The sequence below is a fragment of the Macaca nemestrina genome, chromosome 14, assembly GCF_043159975.1.
Source record: "Macaca nemestrina isolate mMacNem1 chromosome 14, mMacNem.hap1, whole genome shotgun sequence".
NCBI lineage: Eukaryota > Metazoa > Chordata > Mammalia > Primates > Cercopithecidae > Macaca > Macaca nemestrina.
The window spans coordinates 64,762,717-64,789,361 of record NC_092138.1 but is presented as its reverse complement, the minus strand read 5'-3'; the positions used below and the strand labels follow the sequence as shown (position 1 = coordinate 64,789,361).

General features: G+C 42.6%; 2 protein-coding genes and 1 long non-coding RNA gene across 8 annotated transcripts in view; 1 reads left to right on the top strand and 2 right to left on the bottom strand.

Moving 5' to 3' along the window:
* The window catches only part of LOC105485721 (RUN and SH3 domain containing 2), a 70,236-nt gene extending 52,756 nt beyond the window's left edge, over nt 1-17,480 (bottom strand). The window contains exons 1-2 of one of the 2 annotated variants that reach the window (XM_071077972.1): nt 17,338-17,464; nt 11,772-11,883 (exon numbers count right to left, since the gene is read on the bottom strand). The gene's annotated coding sequence lies outside the window, so the exon portion shown is untranslated. Of the gene's footprint in view, nt 1-11,771; nt 11,884-17,337 lie in introns of both variants that reach the window. The other variant, XM_071077971.1, reaches the window with a different exon arrangement.
* The window catches only part of LOC139358161 (uncharacterized), a 73,158-nt gene continuing 60,128 nt past the window's right edge, over nt 13,616-26,645 (top strand). Inside the window, exon 1 of the long non-coding RNA XR_011612697.1 lies at nt 13,616-16,823. This is a non-coding gene — a long non-coding RNA (uncharacterized lncRNA). The remainder of the gene's footprint in view (nt 16,824-26,645) is intronic.
* Nucleotides 26,029-26,645, bottom strand: part of LOC105485722 (phospholipid-transporting ATPase FetA-like) — a 111,236-nt gene continuing 110,619 nt past the window's right edge. For 4 of the 5 annotated variants that reach the window (XM_011748139.3, XM_011748135.3, XM_011748136.3 and 1 more), the window contains 2 exons: nt 26,377-26,507; nt 26,029-26,279 (listed from right to left, as the gene is read on the bottom strand). In XM_011748139.3, coding sequence (XP_011746441.1) covers nt 26,088-26,279; nt 26,377-26,507 — 323 coding nt within the window. In that variant the 3' untranslated portion in view covers nt 26,029-26,087. Of the gene's footprint in view, nt 26,280-26,376; nt 26,549-26,645 lie in introns of those variants that run through there. The other variant, XM_011748140.3, reaches the window with a different exon arrangement.

The following is a 26,645-nucleotide window of genomic DNA, read 5'->3' as shown; positions in this document are numbered from 1 at the left end:
GCATCCTGAGTAGCTGGGACTACAGGTGTGCACCACCACACTTGGCTAATTTTTAATTTTTTTTTTAAGAGATGAGGGTCTTGAACTCTTAGCTTCAAGCGATCTGGCCTCAGCCTCCCAAAGTGCTGGGATTATAGGTGAGAGCCACTGTGACCAGCCTCATTCTGATTCTGATTCCTGATATTTTTATAACGTTTTTTTAAAAGAACAGTTTAGGAATTTATCTATATCCTTGGTTTTCCAAATTTTCAAGATGAAGGACCCTGAGATAAGTTATTTTTGTTTGTTATGTTGGGTGCTCAGTGGACTCTTTCAATTTGTAGACTCATATTCTTCAGTTCTGGGAAATGTACTTGTATTCTTTCTGTCTTTTCCTTTTGTTTTTGTCCCCACTGATGTGAAAGGTTAAGAAAAGAGATTAAATGATGGAATAACATACCTGAGAAGCTGTAGTGGCTCCAGAATTTCGCTATAGGTTGAATTTAGGAGCAGCAAACATTAAAAGGGATAGGTGGGAGTGGAGTAGCATCAGGGAATTGTCATAAAGTTCCATTTGTATAGCAACCACAGTGTTTGTACTTGGAATATTTTATTTGGGGTAGCTTAAAGTATACTATTTTGGTATGATATCCTCTGCATATGAATGACAGTAATCTCAGAGTGGCTTAAACAACAGAGGAAATTTATTGTCACACATATCAAGTAGACCAGAGGCACAGAGACTGCCAGGTTAGTGAATTCAGAGGTTCAACATGTCATTTAAACCTGCCATCCTTAGGGCAAAGCATGGCTCCAGTAGTCATCTCAAACATTACACTGAGATATGTTAACATTCACAGGCATGTGTGGAGAAAGGTGGATATCTAAACAAACTGTTACAATTCAAAGGAGGAATGGAGAAGTCATTGCTGCGTAAGCAACCAATTGTGATCAAGTAGGAGGGTATGCAATCCAGAGCACCAGGGAGGGATTACTTAGCTTTTGTTAGGAGGTGGAATATTTCCTCGAACTAGAGAGGAGAGGATGGCTGTAGACATGTTTGCAGATTGGTGGTAGGAAGTAAGAGAGTTCACATATGATGGCTTCCTTTTTCCTTCTGAAATATGAGTCAAGACTACCAACAGCATAGGGAAGGAGAAAGGGAGAGTGAGAGGTAGAAGAGAGTAATGAAGGGATGAAATATTTGTTGCAAAGAGTAGAGTAGGATACTTGTTGGAGAAATATAGTAAGACTGCTGCCAATATTAACTTTGGTAATGATTAATTTTTAAAATTTTTTGGAACATAAACTCAAGATTTTATTGTCTTCATAACAAAAGATGACACTTAAAACTGGATCACTTGACCTTTTCACTTATCTCCTCCCAGTTCAAAATGCTTGCATTTCTTAATAGCTGCATTTTCTTAGATCTGAAGTTGAGCTCAACACACTCAAGTCTTAGCACAATCTTTTTTGTAGTTTTAGCTTTTTTTCTGGAAAATCGGCTTACTCTGCCCACGATAGCCACTGTGCTTCCTGTCATAATGCCGCTTTCCCTAGGCATATAAGAGAATCCCTGCCCTTCTTGGACTATGTCACTTTGTGGAGTTGGTGCTTGCGATACTTCTTACAGAAAGTTCAGTGGGTTTTAGGAACATTAACCATGTTTGCTGGAGCGCTATCAGCTGGTAATGATGAATTTAGAGTGATGCTAAATATGCTGGGCTGTACAATTTTCTCCAGCAAAGCTTAGCTATTTGAGTATAGACATGGAGAAGGTAAGGCGTTATATTCATTCAGAGTTGGGGTTTTATCAGGCAAGTATACTTTTAAAAGAATGTAGTATCAGTGAAGTTTTATTGAAGTTAAAGGACTACTAGTGAGGATACTTCAACAAGTGAATGGAATACACTAAGCTATAAATCATAAAGTCTACATGGCAACATGGATAAATGCTTAGGAACTAAATTAAAATAAAGCAGAATATAAAATAATTTTAATGCTATAATTACATCCATGCAAAATTTATATATGCATGTAAACAGAAAGGATAGGAAAGTGGGATTGTAGGTGATTTAAATTTATTTTGTGATGATTATTTTTCTTTTTTTTTCTTGAGATAGGGTCTCCGTCTGTTGCCCAGGCCAGACTGCAGTGGTGTGATCACAGCTCACTGCAGCCTCACCCTCCTAGGCTCAAATGATCCTCCCACCTCAGCCTCCCAAGTAGCTGGGACTACAGGCGTGCACCACCACACTCAGATAATTAAAAAAAATTTTTTGTTTCACTATGTTGCTCAGGCTAGTCTCGAACCCCTAAGCTTAAGTGATCCTCCTGCCTTGGGCTCCCAAAGGTTCTAGGATTGATTACAGGTGTGAGCCACCATGCCTGTCCCATTTTTATATATTTATTTTGATTTTTAAAATTCCTACTTAGATGCTTTAGATCATGTTCAGCTTGGATCACAGATTTTTTTGTATGAGCTTTATCTAGTCTATCAGTCAGCACTGACCACTCTGTCTTCTGTACTTCTTTAAAACTTGTTCATAGGGCTAAAATCATACTCATCCTGGGGGCTAGGCTATAATCTCTGTGAATGTTACTAAATTAATCAGATCTTTTGTGAAAGCAAAGCAACCTAAGAAATGTAACAGATTTGCTGAGCTAGGCTTAATGTCAGTTCAACCCCTGTAATTCATTCATTCATTCTCTATTCATTCTACCAATGTTTACTGAGCTTATACCATTTGTCAGGCATTGTGTTAGGCACCAGAAATATATAGTGGAAAATAAAGCCTATCACGAATTGTGGGGAAGGGGGACAGGAAGATCTCAGGCCCAAGCCTGATACTTACAAAGGACTTCAAATTTAGCTTTTCATCCTTATATTCAAAGTTATAAGTATATTTTTAAAATAACAGCTTTATTAACATGTAATTCATATAGTATAAAATTCACCTTTTTAATGTATACAATTTAGTGTGTTCACAGAGTTGTGCAACTCTTGACCACAATCTAACTTTGAAATATTTTCATCACTCCTAAAAGCGAGCCCATCCCCATTGATCTTGTATCCTACAATCTTACTGAACTAGTTTATTAGTTATGATAGTTTTTATGGATTCCTTAAGATTTCTATATATAAGATCGTATCATCTGCATATAGCAATAGTTATATTTCTTCCTTTCCAATCTGGATACCTTTTATTTTTCTTGCCTAATTGTTATGACGAGAATTTCCAGTACAATATTGAATAGAAGTGTTAAGAATGGACATCCTTCTTTTATTCCTGATCTTAGAGAGAAAGTTTTCAATCTTTCACCTTAAGAACAATGTTAGCTGTGGGTTTTTTGTAGATGCCCTTTATCAGGTTGAGGAAGTTAGATGCTATTCCTAGTTGAGTGTTTTTATCATAAACTTGCCAAATGTGTTTTCTGCATCCACTGAGATGATCATATTGTTTTTGTCCTAAGTACAATCATTACAGTATTAAAATTAATTTGTTAATGTAAATATTTAAAATATACTAAAATTATTACAATAGTGGTTTGGATTTCAATCATTTTCAATATATGAAGAATTTCATGTATTAAATGAAAAAGGCCAATTTCTCTCTAGATCTCTGAGAGATCCTGGATTCAAAGACTCTATTCTTGTCCTCATGGAGTTTATGGTCATATAAAATAATTTGTTAATTGTTACAATGGAGCTCCAGACAAGGTCAAATGAAGGCATAGTGGAAATCATACCCAAGTTTGCATGAGGTAATCAAGAAAGGTTTCAGGAGGGTCAATGACTGAACTGTTAGAGGAGTAGAAATATGTGGCAGGGTCGGGGGCTAAGGAAGGGATTTCAGTTAGAACCATGTGCATACAAAGAGTTCCTCAGAAAGACCTGAGCTCCACAGTCCCAGACTCAAGACATAGACTCCCAGGGCATTTGCTGAAAGAAGGAGTAATGAAATTACAAAAGAAAACTGAAGACTTAACCATGTAGATTTTATGAAATTCTGTATGTCAAAAATCACAAAAATTAAAAGGCAAGCAAATATTTGCTATAATTATAACAAAAGGCATATATCTTTAATGTGTAAAGAACTTGTGTGAATAACTAAAAACTGAGATTAAAAAAAATTGTGGTGAAAACACATAAGATCTAACCTCCTAACAAGTGTTTAAGTGTACAGCACGTATTGTTAACTAACTATAAGCATAGCATTGTACAGCAGATCTCTAGAACTTATTCAGCTTGTATAACTGAAACTTTATACCCATGAAAGAGCAAATCCCTAGTCCCCCCGAGAACCCCCACCCCAGGCTTTGGCCACCACCATTCCTTCTGTTTTTGCTTCTGTGATTTTAACTATTTTGGTAACTAATACAAGTGGAATCATGCTATATTTGTCCTGTGACTTTCTTATTTCACTTAAAACTAAGATCTTGTCTGGGTATGGTGGCTCATGCCTATAATCCCAGCACTTCGGGAGGCCAAGGCGGGGGGGATCACCTGAGGTCAGGGGTTTGAAACCAGCCTGGCCAACGTGGCAAAACCCCATATCTACTAAAAATACAAAATTAGCCGGGCATGGTGGTGCATGCCTGTAATACTAGCTACTTGGGAGGCTGAGGCAGGGGAATCGCTTGAACCCGGGAGGTGGAGATTGCGGTGAGCCGAGATTGTGCCACTGCACTCCAGCCTGGGCAACAAAAGCGAAACTCCGTCTCAAAAAAAAAAAAAAAAAAAAAAAAACACCAAAAACTAAGATCTTAATAGAAAAATTGGCAGGATATGAACAAACATTTCATAGAAGAGGAAATAAAATATACTTAATGAACATACAAAAAGTTTGAACTTTAAAACAATAAATTACCACCTTTTGGCTGCCAATTATCAGACAAAATAATAATAGTTAATTCTGGTGAAGGCAAGTGTAACAGGCATATTCATCCATTGCCAGTGTGTATATATTTTGGTACAATCTTCATGAGCTCAGAAAAATATATATCTCAAGCCTTAAAACTGTTCAAATCATTTAACTCAGTAACTCCACCTCTAGAATTCTATCCTAAGGAAATTATCAGAGATGTGGACAAAGATTTTTTCATAAAGTTAATAATTAAAAAGTATAAAAATGGCCAGTAGCAGTGGCTCACGCCTGTAAACCTAACACTTTGGCAGGCCGACGCGGGCAGATCACTTGAGGCCAGGAGTTCAAGACCACCCTGGGAAACATGGCAAAACCCTGTCTCTACCAAAAATACAAAAATTAGCTGGGCATGGTGGCATGCGCCTATAATCCCAGCTACTCAGGTGGCTGAGTCACGAGAATTGCTTGAACCTGGGAGGTGGAGGTTGCAGTGAGCCAAGATTGTGCCACTGCACTCCAGCCTGGATGACAGAGTGAAACTCTGTCTCAAAAAAGAAAAAAAAGAAAAAAAATAATAGATGTTGTTGCTGCGGATGTGGTGAAAAGGGAACACTTATACACTGCTATTGGGATGCTATTGGGAATGTAAACTAGTACAACCACTATGGAAAACAGTATGGTGATTCCTTTAAGAACTAAAAGTAGAACTACCATTTGACCCAGCAATCCCACTACTGGGTATCTACCCAAAGGAAAAGAAGTCATTATATGAAAAAGACACATGTATACACATGTTTATAGCAGCACAATTGGCAATTGCAAAAATATGGAAGCAACCTACACGGCCATCAACCAAGTGGATAAAGAAAATATGGTATATATACACCATGCAATACTACTCAGTCATAAAATGGAATAAAATAATGGTCTTTTTAGCAACTTGGATGGAGCTGGAGGCCACTATTGTAAGTGAAGTAACTGAGAAATAGAAAACCAAATATCTTATGTTCTCACTCATAGTAGGAGCTAAACTATGAGGATTTAAAGGCGTAAGAATGATATAATAGACTCTGGGGACTAGAGGAGTAAGGGCGGAGTGGGGCTGGTGAGGGATAAAAGACTATATTTGGGCATAGTGTACACTGCTCAGGTGATGGTGTACCAAAATCTCAGAAGTCACCACTAAAGAACTTATCTGGCTGGGTGCAGTGGCTCACGCCTGTAATCCCTGCACTCTGGGAAGCCAAGGCAGGTGGATTACCTAAGGACAGGAGTTCAAGACCAGCCTGGCCAACAGGTTGAAACCCCATCTCTACTAAAAATACAAAACATTAGTTGGGTATGGTGGTGTGTGCCTGTAATCCCAGCTACTCAGGAGGGTAAGGCAGGAGAATCGCTTGAACCTGGGAGGTGGAGGTTGCAGTGAGACGAGCTTGCACCACTGCACTTCAGACTGGGCAGCAAGAGCAAAACTACATCTTAAAAAAAAAAAAAAAAAAAAAGAACTTATTCAAGTAACCAAAAAACCACCTGTATCCCAAAAACTGTTGAAATTTTTTTAAAAAAATACTATAAAACCACAAATGTCCATTTGGGGTAAGTAAATTCATTTCTGGTTCCATGAAACTCATTAAGGCTAAGGATTTCACATAGGAATTTGGAGACGGTATGTATGCAGTACATATTTTGGTTACATGTCTCTTGAACCATGGTTGGCTACTACTGGTGCATGGTCAGTTGAAGATTATATATATCCCAAACTCAACCATTTATCTTTATCTCTTTCTACCTTGAAGTCATAACTCAGTAGGAGAAATATCTGTATCAGTGACATTTCTTTTGATATGGAGTCTCACTCTGTCACCCAGGCAGGAGTGCAGTGGCACGGTCTTGGCTCACTGCAACCTCTGCCTCCCAGGTTCAAGCGATTCTTGTGCCTCAGCCTCAGGAGGAGCTGGAACTATAGGTGCCCCCCACCACGCCTGGCTAATTTTTTAATTTTTGGTAGAGATGGGGGTTTCTCCATGTCGCCAAGGCTAGTTTCAAACTCCTGAGCTCAGGCAATCCACCTGCCTTGGCCTCCCAAAGTGCTGGGATTCCAGGTGTGAGCCACTGCACCGGGCCTGTATCAATGACTTCTGAACTATTCTTTACAGAGTTCCTTCAGGGGACTTTGAAAAGGAAGTGAAGGGGATGTAGACGAAAAGAGGGAAACCTGAACAGGTTAGACTCTACTTCTCCCAACTCCATGCATTCAACCAAAACAGCCCAACTTTTCTCTTTTTGAGTCCCTTTCCTGTAGAATATATTTGAACAAAAGTCTGTTTTAAAAAAAGTTTGAAATTCTTTATTTTCTACTACAGATTCTCACAGGCCAATAAAAAACCACAGCTGTTTTTTCCTCATAAGATAAATGCTCCTTGTTAGCTATTCATCACCATCACCTGGTTGTCAGAAAGGACTCACAAATGTATAATGAGGCAGGTGATCCTGCTTCCAGCCCTCCTTTCTCCAGCCACTGTCATTAAGGATGAATAAACTAATACAGTTGCAGGCTGCTGCATTGGATATCAGGCAAAGAACATTATATAAATCATCATATAAACTGAAAGAGACATTATGCTATCTAAGAAGTTAACTATAGCTATAAATATAAAACTAAAGAGAGTGATATTTTAAAGTAGAATAGCTCTTGTATCACCAAATAAGATGTGTCCTTCAAAGTGGTCACATTGGTTATGAGGGAATAATTGGCAAGAGCAAATAATCTTTAAAACTTCGAAAAACAAAGTAGCCACCTTGAGAAATTTAACTCATTCCAGTAGTGCTCCTAGTAAAAGCATTCTTAGAACTCTTTTTAGAAGTACAAAAAACACCAGCCCACCCACAAAATTGTGAAATATAATCAATTGTTGTTTTAAGTCACTAAGTTTTGGGGTGTTTTGTTATACAGTAATAGATAAGTGATATGGTCTGGCTGTGTCTGTGTCCCCAGCCAAATCTCATCTCGAATTCCCACGTGTTGTGAGAGGGACCTGGTGGGAGGTACTTGAATCATGGGGGCATGTCTTTCCCATGCTGTTCTTGTGATTGTGAATAAGTCTTATAAGATCTGATAGTTTTATAAGGGGGAGTTTCCCTGCACAAGCTTTCTCTCTTTGCCTGTCATCCATGTAAGATGTGACTTGCTCCTCCTTGCCTTTAAGTCCTTTAAACCTCTTTCTTTTGTAAATTGCCCAGTCTTGGGTATATCTTTATCAGCAGCATAAAAAGAGACTAATACGGTAACACAGAAATGTCTGAATCACTAGGCTTTGGGAGATGTTTAAAAGGAAATCATTAGTCTTATAGAAAAAATCTAGCTATCCAGAACTCTAGAAAAATAAGCTGTTCTGTTTGGCTATAACTTTAAATAAATAGAATACAGCCAACTTTAACAAAGTTTGACTCTATCTTTAAAAAGAAATAAACAACTTTCAAAAAACAAGTAACATTTTGGAAGAGAAACAACTCCAGGATGAATGGGACTAGTAGTAGGTTCCCAACTTTCTCCCCTGCAGTTTTTGCTTTTTACCTTGGGTTCATCTAAATCCTATCTATGCTGCCTTTAGGAGAACTTTGCTCTTTTTCTTTTGCCTGGGCGTGGATAAAAATAAATGTCCATTTTCCCTAAGTATACTAAATACAAGGGTGCATTTTCTTTTTTTAAAAGAATTACACAGGAAAAGAAAGGAAGCGCAAAGTATAAAAACAGGTAAGTTAAATATAGATTTTTTTGGATCCTAAGATAAACAAGTTAAGTTTAGACTTTTGATCCTAAGATAATTAAATTTTAGCCAGAAGTTGGCTGGCCCTATTTTTCTTTACACCCAGTTATCAGTCTATTGTCCTTGTCTGCAGGAACTCACACAAGAAGCCAAAAATACAACACATACCTCAGAGTTTACCATCTCATCTTCTTGAAGATAAAAGACTTTTATTAAAACAAGAATTCCAAGGAAAAGAGGGTTTCTTCCTAAAGTATCAAAATCAATTTTTAAAAAACTTTGTTTTGGTAGAAGTTTTTAAAATGTATTATGTAGGCTATAATTTAACTTTTCTTGAGGACTACTATTTTTGTTGTTATTTTTGTTTTTGAGACACAGTTTCACTCTGTCGCCCTGGCTGGAGTACAGTGGCACAATCTCAACTCATTACAGACTCTGCCACCTGGGTTCAAGCAATTCTTGTGCCTCAGCCTCCCAAGTAGCTGAGATTACATATGCATGCAATCACGCCAGCTAATTTTTGTATTTTTAGTAGAGCTGGGGTTTCACCATGTTGCCCAGGCTGGTCTTGAACTCCTGGCCTCAAGTGATCTGCCTGCCTCGGCTTCCAAAGTGCTGGGATTACAGGCGTAAGCTGCCATGCCCGGTCTCACTACTGTTAACATTAATAATATACTAGGCTAAAATAATGTTTTCAGTGTCTATTAAGGACTTGCATATCAAATTAACAATCGCATAAGGATTGTGTGTTAAGAGAAATGGTTCACTTTTGCCATTTCTCTTTTTTGTTGTTGTTTTTTGAGACGTAGTCTTGCTCTGTCACCAGGCTGGAATGCAGTGGCGCAATCTTGGCTCACTGCAACCTCTGCCTCCTGGGTTCAAGTGATTCCCTTGCCTCAGCCTCCTGAGTAGCTGGGACTACAGGCACGTGCCACCACACCCGGCTTTTTTTTTTTTTTTAAATTTTAGTAGAGACGGGGTTTCACCATGTTTGCCAGGATGGTCTTGATCTCCTGACCTCGTGATCCACCCACCTCAGCCTCCTAAAGAGCTGGGATCACAGGCATGAGCCACCGTGCCTGGCTTTTTTTTTTTTCCCCTTTGAGATGGAGTCTCGCTCTGTCTTCCAGGCTCGAGTGCAATGGCATGATCTCAGCTCAGTGGCATGATCTCGGCTCACTGCAACCTCTGCCTCCCGGGTTCAAGCAATTCTCCTGCCTCAGCTACCCAAGTAGCTGGGATTACAAGAAGGCGCCAAGATGTCTGGCTAATTTTTGTATTTTCAGTAGAGACAGGGTATCGCCATGTTGGCCGGGCTGGTCTCGAACTCCTGACCTCACATGATCTGCCTGCCTCAGCCTCCCAAAGTGCTGAGATCACAGGCATGAGCCACCAAACCTGGCATTCTTTTGCCATTTCTATTTAATGGTACTAGAAGGCTTAGCCTGAGCAATTAGGTAAGAAAAAGAAATGAAAGGCATCCAAATTGGGAAAAAAAAAAAAAAAGTAAAATTATCTCTGTTCCAAGATTACATGATCTTGTATGGAGAACACCCTAAAGATGCCACAAAAACATTAGAACTAATAATGATTAGTTGCAAATACACTAATCATTTATTAGTGTCAGCAATGCTGCAGGGTACAAAGTCAACACATAGAAATTAGGTGTTTTTTTTTTTTAATTTAATTGGCTGAGAATATAGGCAAAGTTGTTCTTCAGTCCTGCAGTACATGTATAATTTTCCTATGGCAGTTACAACAAGAGATAGGAGAAACAACGTTTGGTCTAAGTGTGACAGATGTAGATACATATTTTTCACAATGTTCCACAGGGACAGAGAAGTGATAAATCCTGCACCCAAGGAGTGAAAGAGACAGAATTTGCATGCCCAATGATCTCATGTTTAGTAGCCTCTACATCTACTAATGGGCCCACTGCCAATGCAAGAGGGTCAGTTAAGTGGACATGAGTGTGCATATCATTAATAATATCAATGTCTTTAATGTCCGCAGTTAATGTTTTAATCACCCTAGGTCTGGAGATCTTCTTGGGGTATGATGAAGATCTTGTCGTCCTGAGATAGCTTCCCACGGATGTGTTTATTAGGACATACAATCTGCTGCTGACTTGAGGAGAAGTAGCATACAGTATTTGGGTATATGGCTGGTAATACATACTTGTGATATTATACATGGCCAGGGTATAGAGAGTTGTTGACCCATGGAACAAATTCTACCCAAATGGGTTTGCAACGCCAAAACAAAACAGTTCTCCAGTTTACTAACCCAATTAAGTTCTTTTCATTCACAACGTGCTCAACAAATGGGGTCATATCAGTAAGGGGTTGTACAGTGAGGATCTGCAAGAAAAGACTGAATGTTGCTTCTCAGTGATGACTGCACTATCAATTAATGGAGTCAACATATCCACAATGTACTGCTGTGGTGTATTTCTCTTCCCTCAATAAGAAATCATCACGACAACTTGGCCAGATGCATCTGAACAGTCTACACCGAACCTGTCATCTAGAAACGTGTACTCACTATCTAAGGGGAAGGACAGGTGCAGATTGTCAAATTTTACATGGGTTGGGTGCTCAAGTACTTGCCCGTTAAAAATGCTTGACTGTGTAGTCACTATTCATTTTGGGAGGATTAAATGATAACTTGGTGCCAGATTCAAGTATATACACTCCTAGTTTAATCTCGGCTATGCCACGTGTGCTCAGTATAAGTGGGGAAGATGAGCAATAAAGACAATTTTAACCTTAGCATCCTCTAGGCAAAAACATAACTGTCTTTTGTACAGCTGTCAAGTGAGTGGCCATATGTCAGGGCCATTTCCACAATACCACCATGAAGTGCATGGATCTGTTACATATTGTTTTACTATAGTACATCCAGCTTGATCAGGTGCAGGGCGATAGTTGAAGGAGCACTCCTGGAAAATGCCCAAGATATGTAAGTCTCTAGGATCTTGCACCTTCTGATGGTTGCATGGAATTCTTCAGAGGAATCATCAGTGGTAGTAACTTTACATGTTACATTCATGACAACTCTTGTGGGAAATTTAGGATATTCAAATAGGACAACACCAGGAGTTGACGTATCACAGAACTTGGCTCACAATTGTCTGAGCATGGATCCCATGCATTACCTTCAGCAGGAGGAGCAGATGGGCTGGCCAAGTGCAAGCTTGATAGATCAGGATAAGTGACTGCAGGTGCAGGAGACATAGCATCTCTAAGGTTAGCCAACCCTTGGGGAGCCTTTGTAGAAACAAAAGAAGATTTAATGCACCGAGTTTTGTTTCTGTGGAGATGAGCCTATTATTTATGGCTCAATTGGTGATACTGCCTGACTTAATTTTAAGTCGAGTTTCTCTAGAGACTCCTGTTTCCTGTTGATTCTCTGTGATCCTCTCTGAGAGCTTCCTGAGAACCTGCTCGATTGAGGTTTGGCTCTCTCATGCCTCAACCTCTGCAGCCTTGAGGTAGGTCCCCACTTGTTGCATGCTCTCATTCAGACTCTGTCTAGATCTAAGCCCTCCTCCTCCGTTGCTAACTCAACCACTGACTCGAGAGTTTCTCTGGTTACTAGCTCGCTCATCACTCTCTGATGGTTCTTTTGCTTTGGTTTTGGAGCAACTTTGTCTAATCACAGCTGTATTCCTAAAAACTAACAATGAACAATCTGAAATGGAAATTAAAACAATACAGTAACATCAGAAAGAATAAAATACTTAGGAATGAACTTAACCATGGAAGTGAAAGACTTGTACACTGAGAAATACAAAACACTGCTGGAAGAAATTAGACATAAATAAATGGAAAAACATCTGGTTGATCATGAATTGGAAAACTTGCTATCATTAGAGGTGTCAGTATTACCCAAAGTCAGCTAGAGATTCAATACAATCCCTACCAAAATCCCAACAATGTTTTTTGCATAAATAGAAAAATCCATCCTAAAATTCATATAGAATCTCAAGGGATCCTGAACAACCAAAACAATCTTGAAAAAGAAAAACAAAGTTGGAGGACTTACATTCTTGATTTTCCAAATTTACTACAAAGCTACAGTAATCAAAACAGTGTTTTATCAGCATAAAGATGGACATAAAGACCAACGGAAGAGACTAGAGAGCCCAGAAATAAACCCTCACATATCTGGTCAGATGAGTTTTGACAAGGGAGCCGATACCATTCAGTGGGGAAAGGTTAGTCTTTTCAACAAATGGTTTTTCGAAAAACTGGATATCCAGAAGCAAACAAATGAAATTAGACCCTTATCTTACATCACATACAAAAATTAACTCAAAATGGATCAAAGACCTAAAGAGCTAAAACTATATATATATATATAGTTTTATGTATATAAATACATAAATATATATATACATAAAACTATATATATATATATATACATAAAACAAGAAAACAGAGGGAAAACTTCATGTCACTTAATTTGGCAATGATTCTTGGGTAAATGCACAGGTAACAAAAGAAAAATAAGATTAATTAGATTTCAAATTTAAAAACTTTTGTGCATCAAAGGACACTGTCAACAGAGTGAAAGGCAATCCATGGAATAGGAGAAAATATTTGCAAATCATACATCTGAGAATGGATTAATGTCCAAAATGTATTAAAAAACTCTTACAACTCAACAACAACCAACCCAATTCAAAAATCGGCAGGCCGGGCAAGGTGGCTCAAGCCTGTAATCCCAGCACTTTGGGAGGCCGAGACGGGCGGATCACGAGGTCAGGAGATCGAGACCATCCTGGCTAACACAGTGAAACCCCGTCTCTACTAAAAATACAAAAACTTAGCCGGGCGAGGTGGCAGGCGCCTGTAGTCCCAGCTACTCGGGAGGCTGAGGCAGGAGAATGGCGTGAACCTGGGAGGCGGAGCTTGCAGTGAGCTGAGATCCGGCCACTGCACTCCAGCCTGGGTGACAGAGCGAGACTCCGTCTCAAAAAAAAAAAAAAAAAAAAAAAAAAAAAAAAAAAAAAATCGGCAAAGGACTTGAATAGGCATTTCTCCAAAGATATACAAATGGCCGATAGATATCAAATACATGAAAAAATGCTCAATATCTTTTCCTTAGAGAAATATGAATCAAAATCATGAGCTATCACTTCACACTACTTAGGATGGTTATATTATTATTATTTTGAGATGCAGTTTTGCTGTGTCACTCAAGCTGGAGTGCAGTGGCATGAGCTCAGCTCACTGCAACCTTAGCCTCCTGGTTCAAGTCATTCTCCTGCCTCAGCCTCCTGCCTCAGGGATTATAGGTGTGCGCCACCATGCCTGGCTAGTTTTTGTATTTTCAGTAGAAATAGAGTTTTACCATGTTGGCCAGGCTGGTCTTGAACTCCTGACCTCAGGTGATCCACCCACCTCGGCCTCCCAAAGTGTTGGGATTACAGGCATAAGTCACCATGCCCAGCCTAGGATGGTTGTTATTTAAAAAAAAGAAAACAAGTGTTGCCAAGGATGTGGAAAAATTGGAGCCCTTGTGCATTGCTGATGAGAACATAAAATGCTATAGCCACTGTGGAAAACAGTGGTTCCTCAAAAATAAAATAAAATAAATAAACAAACATAAAATTACCATACAATCCAGCAACCCCACTTCTGGGTATATACCCACAAAAACTAAAAGCAGGGACTCAAACATATCTGTACACTCATGTTCACAGCAGCATTTTTCATAATAGCCAAAAGATAGATGCAACCAAAGTATCAGAGCGAGACTCCGTCTCAAAAAAAAAAAAAAAAAAAAGAAAAGATAACTATTGGGTACCAGGCTTAATACCTGGGTGATGAAATAATCTGTACAATAAACCCCTGTGAAACAAGTTAATCTATATAACAAACCCTCACATGTACCCCCGAACCTAAAATAAGTTTTTTAAAAACCCAAAAAAACAAAAAAGACATTATGCTAACCGAAATAAACCTGTCACGAAGGGACAAATAGTGCATGATTCCACTTATATGAGGTACCCACAGTAGTCAAATTCAAAGATAGAAAGTAGAATGGTGGTTGCCTCGGGCTGAGTAGGGAGAAATGGGGATTTAGTGTCTTACTGGTACGGAGTTTTAGTCTGGGAAGATGAAAAAAAGTTCTGGAGATTGATGTCAGTAATGGTCGTACAATAATGTGAATATATTTAATGCCACTTGAGAATGATTACAATGGTAAATTCTATGTTATATATATATTTATTTTACCACAATAAAGAGTAAATATGGTACAGCACAAGTTCTGCTATGAGTTATTTTGTTGCTGTTAAAATTCCCTTCTACCCCATCACCTAGCTCTCTCAGAGCAATGTTGACATCTGGCTACTCAAAATAATGCGCTCGTTTTATATGATGAACTCATTTGACAAAAATTATATTAAATGCCAGTGTCTGAATGGGTGTTTTTTTCCTGGGTAACTTCAATACTGATCAATCAGACCATCTCTAGATAGCCCGCCCTTACCCTAACATGAAGTGAACCATCTCTTCAGTCAAGTGACTTTTAGCAGGGTGCATAGTCATTGTGTATGAGTAACAGGAAGAAAAGGGTGAGCTATTATCCTAAATTTGCAGATAAGCCCCAGAGAGAAAAATAGAACATATAAGCCCTTCCCATGAACTTGCCAGATTTAGCAAGTAAAAATACAGGACTCCCTGTTGTTTATCTGAAATTCAAATTTAACTGGGCACCCTGTGTTTTATCTGGCAACACTGAAGTATTGGAGGTGAGGAAAAAATAACCCAGGGTGTTCTGGGGTAACTGAGGTCTTAACAGGGAGCCTAGACAAGAAAAAGTAGAAAAGGCCATTAAAAAGATACTGTTAAAAAAAAATTGTATTGCTTAATCCATCCAGCTCAGGAGCCCCTCCCCATGCTGTGATCCAAGGCTTTTATTTTGAGACGGAGCGTCGCTGTCACCCAGACTAGAGCGCAGTGGCAGGATCTCAGCTCACTGCAACATCTGCCTCCCAGGTTCAAGTGATTCTCCTGCCTCAGCCTCTTGAGTTGCTGGGACTACATGTGCACACCACCATGCCCGGTAATTTTCGTAATTTTAGTAGAGATGGAGTTTCATCATGTCGGCCAAGCTGGTCTTGAACTTCTGACCTCTAGTGATCCGCCCACCTGGGCCTCCCAAAGTGCTGGGATTACAGGTTGAGCCACCATGCCTGGCCTGATCCAAGACTTTATAAAGACATATCAGAGGGTGGGAGACAGAAAGTGGAAAAGGATAAATCAAAACTAGAAATGGGTGAATGAGAACATGCCCAGCCTCTAGTTAAGGCAACTGTGGCTTCAAAAAGGAACCTTAAACACCAGCATAGAAATCAGAGGGATCCTAATCTGGCTCAAAACAGAAGAGAAACAGTGGCTGGCCACACAGCAGGAGGGGCATAAGTAACAGAATACCAGGCATACAGTTTGGATCTGCTCTTCCTTCCATTAAGCCATCCACCACTACTTAATATCTAAGGGGCCGGCTAAGAAAATCCAGTCACTACTTTTATTTGCTAATACTTTGAGCCCCAGTTACAATAATGCCAGTACTAATTAGGTAACTACTTTCTAGCTTATCAACTCCTGCAGCTTTCCAGCCATTGTTCATCCCTCAGCGATACCACCTGCTTCCCCACGGAACCCAAACCCTGATACCCTCAGGTCACCCTGCTCAGGTCACCCACCTAGGAATAAACAAAAACAGGTTTCAGGGCCCTTTGTCCTTTGAAAATTCCGCCTTTTAAAAAATTAAAAATTTTTTTTGAGGCCTGTGTTATCACGGACACTGTTCACATAGTGGTAATCCTTGCCTGACTCTGGTCTACTCGTTCCTGCGTTTCATTCCTCCGCTCGCTGTTCAATTCTTTGTTCAAAACGCCAAGGACAACTGGTAGTGAAGACCCTCCACTGGCAACACTACCATGTGCCAGGCACCGTGCTGGGGACTGGGGATGCAAAGATGAGTGGTGTACCGTCCTTGCCCCCAGGACAGTTCCCCGTGTCCGCAGGGCCGGCCAGGAGGGCCGCAGCCAACCGTGGCTAACAGGATCACAGTGCCCTTCGCAGCAAGTGAGTGCAGTAGTAGGGGACGGGTACTGCCAAGCCAAAGGTTTTCTCCAGATAAAACTGGATGGCAGAGGGACGGAGACTGAAGCGACGCCGACGCCGGGCAGGTAATAACGGGAGGCAGAGACTAAAGGGGTGGAGGGAGCAGAGGACCCGCCCGGGAACTGGCAGTAGGGAGGACCCCGATGCAGTGGCGGGCCTGGGTGCCGGGCGGCCGCGCTTCGCCAAAGCCGTCACAGGGTCTTGGGGTACCAAGGTGACTACTGGGCGCGAGTCGTTTTGTGGGGGAGGGTGTCCCCAAGGGGGCAATTTGAGGAGACGGTTGGGGATGCATCTGGGGTAGCGCCTAAAGGGACGGTGGGTGGTGGGTGTTTGAAGGTCCCGTGGACGCAGGGCTGAAGGGTCAGGAGAAGGCCGAGGGTCAGAAGGGCTGGGGACGAGGTCTGTCCAGGGGGTCGGGGCGGACGCAGAGGGCGGGTGCAGCCGAGGGGGAAGGGCTGAAGGGAAGGGCGGGCGCTGAGAGCACATAGGTGGGCAGACAGGCCCTCCCCGAAGGGAGTCCTTGGAACGCGGGGCAGTGGGTCTGTGGGACCCTGCTCGCCTCCGGAGAGGCGTTCCTACCTCGTTTCTCGCCTCAGCCTCGTCCTTCCGCGCCGGTGGCGGCAGCGGCGGCGGCGTGTCGCGCCCTCCAGGGGTCGCGTTGCAGGCTAGAGGCGCCGGCGGCCCCTCCGGGCGGGTTGGAAACGCCGGCCCCTGTCGGCCTGGCGCGATGGTCCGATCTGGATTGCCCTCAGACCGCCCCTCCGGGCGGCGAGTTGGTTCGGTCCGCCCGGCCTAAGGTGCTCGCCCCCTCCCTGGCTCCCGCAGCGATGGGCGAAGCCGAGTCACGCGCAGAGCTTTCCCGCTAGGGGAGCGGCGAGGCTTCCGCCGTGGCCCCGCCTTCTGCAGCCCGCGCCCGCCCCCGCGGGGTGGTGCCTGGCGACGCGCGGCTCTCGGGTACTGAAAACCAGGGAAACCTAGGGCGCGGGTCCGCGGGCCTCCATGGCCGGTGGGTGTGGGCGCGCAGCTTCGCCTGAGGCGGCGGTTCTCAACGTTGGCTTTCCTAGTAGAACCTAGTGTGGAAACTAACCAAACAACGACAAACGGAGGCCTGACTTCACACGACCGACTCAGAACCACTGGAGTAGAGTGGGGTGGGGTGAGGTGGGGTTGGCCTCCCGTGCATAGCCAGGGTTCGGAAGCCCTGGTGAAACATAGAACCCATGCGCCCCCTGCCCTTCATGGCCGGATGTGTGTGTGACTCTTGCTGTTTACAGCCAGAGGAGGATGGGGCAGGCAATCCTGCAAATGTTATGGGAAACCCACTGTATTAGTCCGTTCTCACATTGCTATGAAGAAATACTACGAAGGAAAGAGGTTTGACTCACAGTTCCGCATTGTTGGGGAGGCCTCAGGAAGCTTACAATCATGGCAGAAGGCAAAGGAGAAGTAGCCATCTTTTTCACAGGGTGGCAGGACAGAGCGAGTGCAAGCAAGGGAAATGCCAGACGCTTATAAAATCATCAGATCTTGTGAGACTCACTCACTATCACGAGAAGGGCACGGGGGAAACCAGCCCCATGATCCAATTACCTCCACCTGGTCCTGACCTTGATACATGGGGATTATGGGGATTACAATTCAAGATGAGATTTTGGGTGGGGACACAGCCAAACTCTTACAGGTAGTTAGGCATGAGCGGGGCGGGAGAGGGTTCTCCCCTGCTACCCACTAGGGATGTCGGGTGATGGTTCTGAGGCAGGACAATAGGGACTGGAGGCAGGGAACCTAAGACTGGTTCACGCCAACTTCCTGGAACTAAATTGAAAGGAAAACCCTAACTTTCCACACCTAAGTAACAAAACCCCCCACCTTTTCTGCCCAGCAGATGGGAAATTGGCTATCTGCAACCAATTAGACTGATTGTAGGCGAGTCTAACTTTTCATAGAAGTATAACTTTGTAACTTCACCCTAGCCTCTGATTGGTTGGTTTTTGAAACCAATCAGATGTTTGCACAGGGATGTGACCTTTGTAACTTCACGTCAGCCTCTGCTTGGCTGCTTTCTGCAACCAAGCAGACTGATTGTGAGCTACCACTTCATTTACATGAGGTGAGCATGAAGTGGCCAATGGAAAACTTCTAGCGGGTATTTGGACCCAGGAAGATTGTTTCCTGGCCCTTGAGCCGCTGCTTGCGCTGCTCCCACACTTTGGAGTGTGCTTTCGTTTTCAATAAATCCCTGCTTTCCCTCTTTTGTTGCTTCATTCTTTCTTTGCTGGGCGTTTTGTCCAATTCTTTGTGCAAAACGCCAAGAACCTGGACAACTTGCAGTCAGACCCTCTACCGGTGACAATTCCATAATTATCTCATTGCTTCTTTAAAAAGGATAATTCGGCAGCACAGGAAGAGGCCATTTCTTGATGGTCCACACCTGTTAACATCAAAATGCTAATTGAATGCAGGCCTCAGGGAGAAGCAACTTTCCAGGCATGCGTGTTAAGAGACAAAAATGGTAACGTATGATCTTCTGGGGGCACCCTCCACCGGAATAGGGGAAGGAAAGCACTGCACATTCGGGAAGTCCACTCTAAGGAAAGAATCATGGGAAAGAGGCGAGCCTGTAAAAGTCCCAGGATGACGGTTAGGCACTTGACCTCTCTTTAACCTTCACGTGCCCGCTTGGGTCTCTTCCAAGGGCACTTTCTTTCCTGTTCTAAGGCCTTTTTAAATAAACTTCCTTTCCTACTCTGGAACTTGCCTTGGTCTCTTTTTCTGATTTATGCCCCACAGTTGAATTCTTCCTTCTAATGAAGCAAGGACCAAAGTTGCTACAGACCCATAAGGATAGGCTGCAGGTAACTTGGGGTAACTCACATCTCTTCCACCACTAACAAAACCATATCACCCATTGAGAAGACTGTTCGGCTGGACGCAGTGCCTCACGCCTATAATCCCAGCACTTTGGGAGGCTGAGGCGGGTGGATCACTTGAGGTCAGGAGTTCGAGACCACTAACATGGTAAAACCCCGTTTCTACTCAAAATACAAAAATTAGCCCGGTGTGGTGGTGCATGCCCGTAATCCCAGCTACTCGGGAAGCTGAGGCAGGAGAATCACTTGAATCCGGGGGATGGAGGTTGCAGTGAGCCGAGATTGCACCATTGCACTCCAGCTTAGGCAACAGAGCGAGACTCTGTCTCCAAAAAAAAAAAAAAAAAAAAAGACTGTTCTAGGTTCCATATTCACTGAAAGAGAGACGGGGGTCACAGTCAAGGAAGCAGATAAATGTCAGGATGTATAGTGCATCTTTAGGCTTCACAAAAGTAGTGTGAATTGAATATTGAAGAATGAGTGGGAGGTAAAGGGAGAATTACCATGTGCAAACCAACTGAGGGGCAAAAAGACCGATGTAATTGAGAAGTGTGGGAGGCAATGGAGAGAGTTGAGGAGAGCCTGTCAGGGTTTGGTGATGAAGGGCCTATGACAACTAAGGAATTGGGAGAGACACAAGGGCTTTATTGCAGAGGCAGGAATGACAAGATCAAATATGAATGTTAGAAATAAAGTTCTGAGGGCTTAAATAAGGGTGACGTGGAGAGGGCTAGCATTGCCAGTGGGGAACCAGTGAGGAATCGCATGCTTGTACAGTGTGATCCTCCAGTTAAATAGTCTGGGTTGGGGACTTAAGCCAAACCAGACCAATTAGAATTACTTCTCTGAGAATTTGGAATTGGGAGACAAAGAGCTACATATCTGCTCAGACTTAAATTGGACTTAAGGGTAATTTGGGAGCGATGCGGTAGCTATCTTCTACTTGCCCGTTTGGCCTGAGCAGCATTGAAAACCAGTTTGCTGAGAAGGAAGATCAACTGGTTGCACATAGAGAAGCAAGTCTAGACACAAAGAGACTACTCCCTAGGTTCTTGGGACCTTCCAGCAGCTGGTTCCACTTCTTTATGAGGCCCAGCTGGATTCCTTCCCCAGGATCATGATGCATCCTTGTATCCATTCATAGGAATCTCATTGTTCCTTCAGCTACTGTGGGTTACTTCCTGTTGTTTATATTAAAGAGTAACTTTCAAAAAGGTAAAATAATGAGCCTTATGCAAGTATTTTTATTTTTTATTTTTTGAGACAGGTTCTGTGTTACCCGGCTGGAGTGCAGTGGTGCAATCATGGCTCACTGCAGCCTCGACTTCCCGGGTTTCAGCGATCCTCCCACCTCAGCCTCCAGAGTAGCTGGGACTACAGGTATTTTTTGCATTTTTGGTAGAGACAGGGTTTCGCCATGTTGCCCAGGCTGATCTTGAGCTCCTGAGCTCAAGCAATCCACCTGCCACCACCTCCTAAAGTGCTGGGATTACAGACATGAGCCACTGCACCTGGCAGAGCCTTATACAAATATACAATGAACATATTTCAAATGTTTTATTAAACTAACTAATGAGAGAACCAGTAAGATATTAAAACCAGTTCAAATGAAGATTTGACTTAGAAATGTCTGTTCTCTAATGGACAAAATTCATTTGCATCACCCAGAACAGGAATCATTTGCATTGTTATGGGCAGAAAATCTTTTGCATTATTTATTATCAGTATTCTGAAGTTAACTTCTAACTCCAACGAGTTAGAAAATAGCTTACTTGTAAAATAGGAACCTAGTCAAAGGAAATCAAAGCCTCTCACCACTAATATAATCAAATAATTCCCAAGGATCCTTAACAGCACCCAACATTCCGTTAAAAGGACACCCATTTCAAAGTATTTCTTAAGTTTTCCAGAAACTTGCAAATCAAAGAATATACAAAAACACAGGGACATAAGAAAGGGACATGATGCTGGCCGGGCACGGTGTCTCACACCTGGAATCCCAGCACTTTAGGGGGCCAAGGCAGGCAAATCACCTGAGGTCAGGAGTTCAAGACCAGCCTGGCCAACATGGTGAAACCCCATCTCTACTAAAAATACAAAAATTAGGTTGGGCATGCTGGTGGGTGCCTGTAATCCCAGCTACTCAGGAGGCTGAGGCAGGAGAATCGCTTGAACCCGGGAGGTGGAGGTTGCAGTGAGCCGAGATCGCACTGTTGCACTCCAGCCTGGGCAACAAGAGTATAACTCCATCTCAAAAACAAACAAACGAAGAGGCTGGGTGCTGTGGCTCATGCGTGTAACCCCAGCACTTTGGGAGGCAGAGGTGGGCGGATCACCTGAGGTCAGGAGTTCAAAACCAGCCTGACCAACATGGTGAAACCCCCTCTCTACTAAAAATACAAAATTAGCCAGGCATGGTGGCACATGCCTGTAATCCCAGCTACTTGGGAGGCTGAGGCAGGAGAATTGCTTGAACCTGGGAGGTGGTGGTTGCAGTGAACTGAGATCACACCATTGCACTCCAATCTGGGCAACAAGAGCGAAACTCTGTCTCAGAAAACAAAAAACAAAGAAAGCAAGCATGATGCTTTAGGGAAACTCAAGTAGTATGGGCATAGTTAAGCATGGGCAAAGTGTAGGAGGGAGGCAGCAGCAAGATTAAGAAGGGCCTTGTATGTATGTTTGGGAGTTTGGATTTTATTTTCTTGAGATGGAGTCTCACTCTGTCACCCCACGTGGAGTGCAGTGGTGTGATCTTGGCTCACTGCAACCTCTGCCTCCCGGGTTCAAGTGATTCTCCTGTCTCAGCCTCCTGAGTAGCTGGGATTACAGGTGCCCACCACCACGCCTAGTTAATTTTGGATTTTTAGTAGAGACGGGGTTTCACCATGTTGGCCAGGCTGGTCTTGGACTTCTGACCTCAGGTGATCTACCTGCCTCAGCCTCCCAAAGTGCTGGGATTACAGGCATAAGCCACCGCACCTGGCTGAGTTTGGATTGTATTCTGAAGGCTACTGGCACTATTATTTCATGCAGGGGAGTGATGTGAACAGATCTGAGCTTTAGAAATTTCACTTTAGTAGGAGTGTGGATATTGAATTACAGGAAGGTAAAGAGACCAGTTAGGAGATTGATCATTATTATGAGAACTGAGAGAGTCTGAATTAAGGCAGTGGCTGAAGGCTTAGATAAGAGGAGATAGATTCAAGGATGATTTAGGGTATAGAAATCTGTAGAATTTAGTGATTAATTGAATGTGTCATGGGGGTGGGCGGGATAAGGTAAAGCAAATAGTCTTGAATGACTCCCTGGATCCTCCAAATGATGTGTATTTTCCAAAATGCTTTGCATGAATCTTAGAAGATTTGGTAGACGATTTGGAGCTGGAATCACGGGTATATGTTGGGGCCAGGACAGTGTTCCTTCTTCATTTCTTTGGGGCACCATGAACTACGCCCATAGAAGATGCCAAACTTAATAAATGCCTGTTCTGACTGCTCCACCAACCGGTCATTCCCATCTTTCCCTCTCCTTAGGCCTCCCTATTCCCTGAGACACAACAATATTGTAATCAGGCCAATTAATAACCCCAAATGGCCTCTAAGTGTTCAAGTGAAAGGAAGAGTCACATATCTCTCACTTGAAATAAAAAGTCAGAAACGATTAAGATTATTGAGGAAGGCATGTCGAAAGCCAAGACAGGCTGAAAGTCAGGCCTCTTACACCAGTTAGCCAAGCTGTGAATGCAAAGGAAAAGTTCTTGAAGGAAATTAAAAGTGCTATTACAGTGAACACACGAATAAGAAAGCCAAACAGCGTTATTGCAGATACAGAGAAGGTTTGAGTGGTCTGTATAGAAGCTGAAACCAGCCACAATATTCCCTTAAGCCAAAACCTAATCCAGAGCAAGGCCCTAACTCTCTTCAATTCTATGAAGGCTGGGGAGGAAATTACAGAAGAAAAGTTGGATGCCAACAGAGGTTGGTTCATGAAGTTTACAGAAAGAAGTCATCTCTATAACATGAAAGTACAAGGTGAAGGAACAAGTGCTGATGCGAAATATACTTAGTGAATGGTCCTTTTTAGTGGCAACCAGTACTTGTCACTTTAAGTTTCACTTTAATAGTTAAAGTGATTTAATGAAATAATTTTTTAAAACTTCAACCTTTACAATTATGCTTTTCCTTATCTTTCAGCTTGGCTGTTGCACGTGGCCAGGTTCAGTGGGCTTTGTAGATGTCTGTTTTTCTACTTACCTCTCCTCCCTCCCTTAGCTTCCTAATTCTTTTTTCTCCGGGGCTTGAGCAGGACAGGAGAGAGAAGACATGAAGAAGGTCTTTACTTGACTAATACAGTCATAAACTAATTTTAAGGCTTGGCAGATAAGTTAGGCATGGCGGCTCATGCCTGTAATCCCAGCATTTTGGGAGTCTGAGGTGGGTGAATCACCTGAGGTCAGGAATTTGAAACCAGCCTGGCCAACATGGTGAAACCCCATCTCTACTAAAAATACAAAAATTAGCCAGGTGTGGTGGTGTATGCCTGTAATCTCAGCTACTCAGGAGGCCGAGGCACAAGAATTGCTTGAACCCAGGAGGCAGAGGTTGCAGCGGGCTGAGATTGTACCACTGCACTCCAGCCTGGGTGACAGAGTGAGACTCTATCTCCAAAAAAAATAATAATCAATAAATAAATAATCTAGGTGCTAGCATTTTGGTGGTTGATGGGAATAAAAAAGTGACACAAAATTCTTGTCTTCAAGATTATTCATGGCCTAGCAGAGAAGACAGAGAATTAAGACATAATCAAAATGAGCATGTGAGTGATAATATAGTCAAATATTGGGACAGGAAAATAAGAGAAAGATACAAGGTGCTCTCATGCAAGGAGGAGGCATCCAACTCAGAACTGGAGGTTGTGTTCTCAGGAAAGGCTCCTAAATGAAGTGACGCAAGCTAAGAATTAAGAGCAGACATTATCTAGACAAAGGAAAGAGGGAGAAAAACCTCAACAAACAGAAAAAGCTCGGAGAAAAACCGAGCTAGAGGAAGAGGTATGGGATGATTCTCATCGTCTGGGCTCGGGTAACTCAGATGGTAGTGGTGGCATCCTGGAGTAAAACTGGGAGGGAAAATGATTAGTACAGGTTTAGTGTAAGTTTCTGGAGGTGTGACAAAGTGAAAGGTCTGGGAGCCAGTTTAATATATGGATCTGGACCTTAGCAGGGAGATCTGGGCTAGAGACTGTGAATCTTCTTTCTGTGGGTAAATGAAGTCGAGAGTTTGGATGAAGTCACCCAGGAAAAGGGTACAGAGAAAGATAAGCAAAGAACCTAAGAAATAATACTTAACATATGCAAAGAGGATAGAGTCATATTGGTAAAAGATGTGATCATAGTGAGGCCAAATTAGAGTTTAGCAAGAGGGGGCAGAAAAGCGAAGTAGAGCTGAAAAAGGAGAAAAAGAAGAGGGGAAAAGGGGAAGTATTGGTCTAATTTGAAGGGGGAGGTTGATGAGAGTCTGGACCAAAGGTATTGCTCAGATTATATTTTTGTCACTGGGGTCCCAATAGACCATACAAATCTCTCTGCTCCAAAATAAGCAATTTATTGTTCCAACTCTAAACTCCTTAGAAACAATTTTCCAAGTACATACAATTTCTTCTCAAAATAATTTTATGGAATAAGGACATATGCTCACCAATTATGGCTTACGTCCCCTCAAGAAAAGAATATTTAAAATCTCCTGCAGTATCCCTTTCTCAGTTCTGAGGCCTGAGCAGGTATCAGTTCTTGAGTCAGAGAAGTCACAGCGGGCAGAAGGGAAAACCTTGAATTGTCCTATCCAGGCAGGAGCCACCTTCATTTCTTTTTATTTATGGTCCAGAAACCCTCTTTCAGCTTTTTAAGACCAATTCCTCACAGCTGCCTCTTTCTTTTGCTACCCAACGCCAACAAAAGACTTACTCTGAATCTCCCAGATAAACCTGAGAACAATGCCTAGATGGGGATATGTTCGTGTAGGGCCCTGGGAAGGTTATGCTTGCTCTGAGTATAGGAGATAGGGCCCAGAGTAAAATCCTTTTTAGTCCAATCATCCTTTCCCTTCCCCATACTGTCCCTTGTCACCCCCTACCTCTACATATGCTTATGCTTGTCTGGATTAAAACTTGCAAGAGACGGTGGGAGGCAGGCCTGAGGTTACTTTTTTTGTTTTTCTTTTTTTCCTTTTTCTTTTTCTATTGAAATGCTGCAACTCTGGCAGACATCTGGGGGCTCTTTCCTTACCTCTCCTTGCCTTACCTGGGCATAGCCTTCTGGACAATTAGGAGGCTTAGTCCCTAGTGAGAATGAAGGAGCAGGTTTATGCTGGCTTCCCAGGGACTCTAATTCTTCCTAAGTTTCATGAATACGAGGGAGGAAGAGCACTGACTGCCTCCTTTGGAATTTCCCTAGGGCCTCTATCTTTTTGAAAAAAGGGTGTTTTTCTTGGACATCCTGGACTTCATTGTCTGGCCAGAAGTGATGAGGGCCCCAAAGCCATGTTTATGGGAGAATGCATAGGCAGAACGTCGAGTGCTTGAGTGTTTCAGTTTGGTCCGGACTGGGGACTGCCGTGGAAGTCTCCTGCACTCTTGAATTCTGTCAAAAACCTACAGCCAGAGCATGGGGGATAGGGTTTTCATCCACAGAGGCAAAGGCAAAAGAAGGCCATGAATTATATCTGGGTAGATTTTCTGTTCCACTCACCTTGTCTACGCTGATAGGCCAGAATAGTGGTTTAAGAAATTGGTACCCAATCACAGGCAACATACAGAGGACCACGCTGAGGATAATGCTCAGAAGCATTTGCGGCTGGTTCAGAGCATTCCTGACCACACCTGTAAACAGTGAGCCAGGAGGGGGAAGGCTGAAACAGAGCCTGGAGGACAGGGGTGGGACCAGGGGTAGGAGTTACCAGCCAGAACGTAGACACTTCTCTAGTCCAAAGAAGGAAGTTATTGATTTGGAGTTAGTTT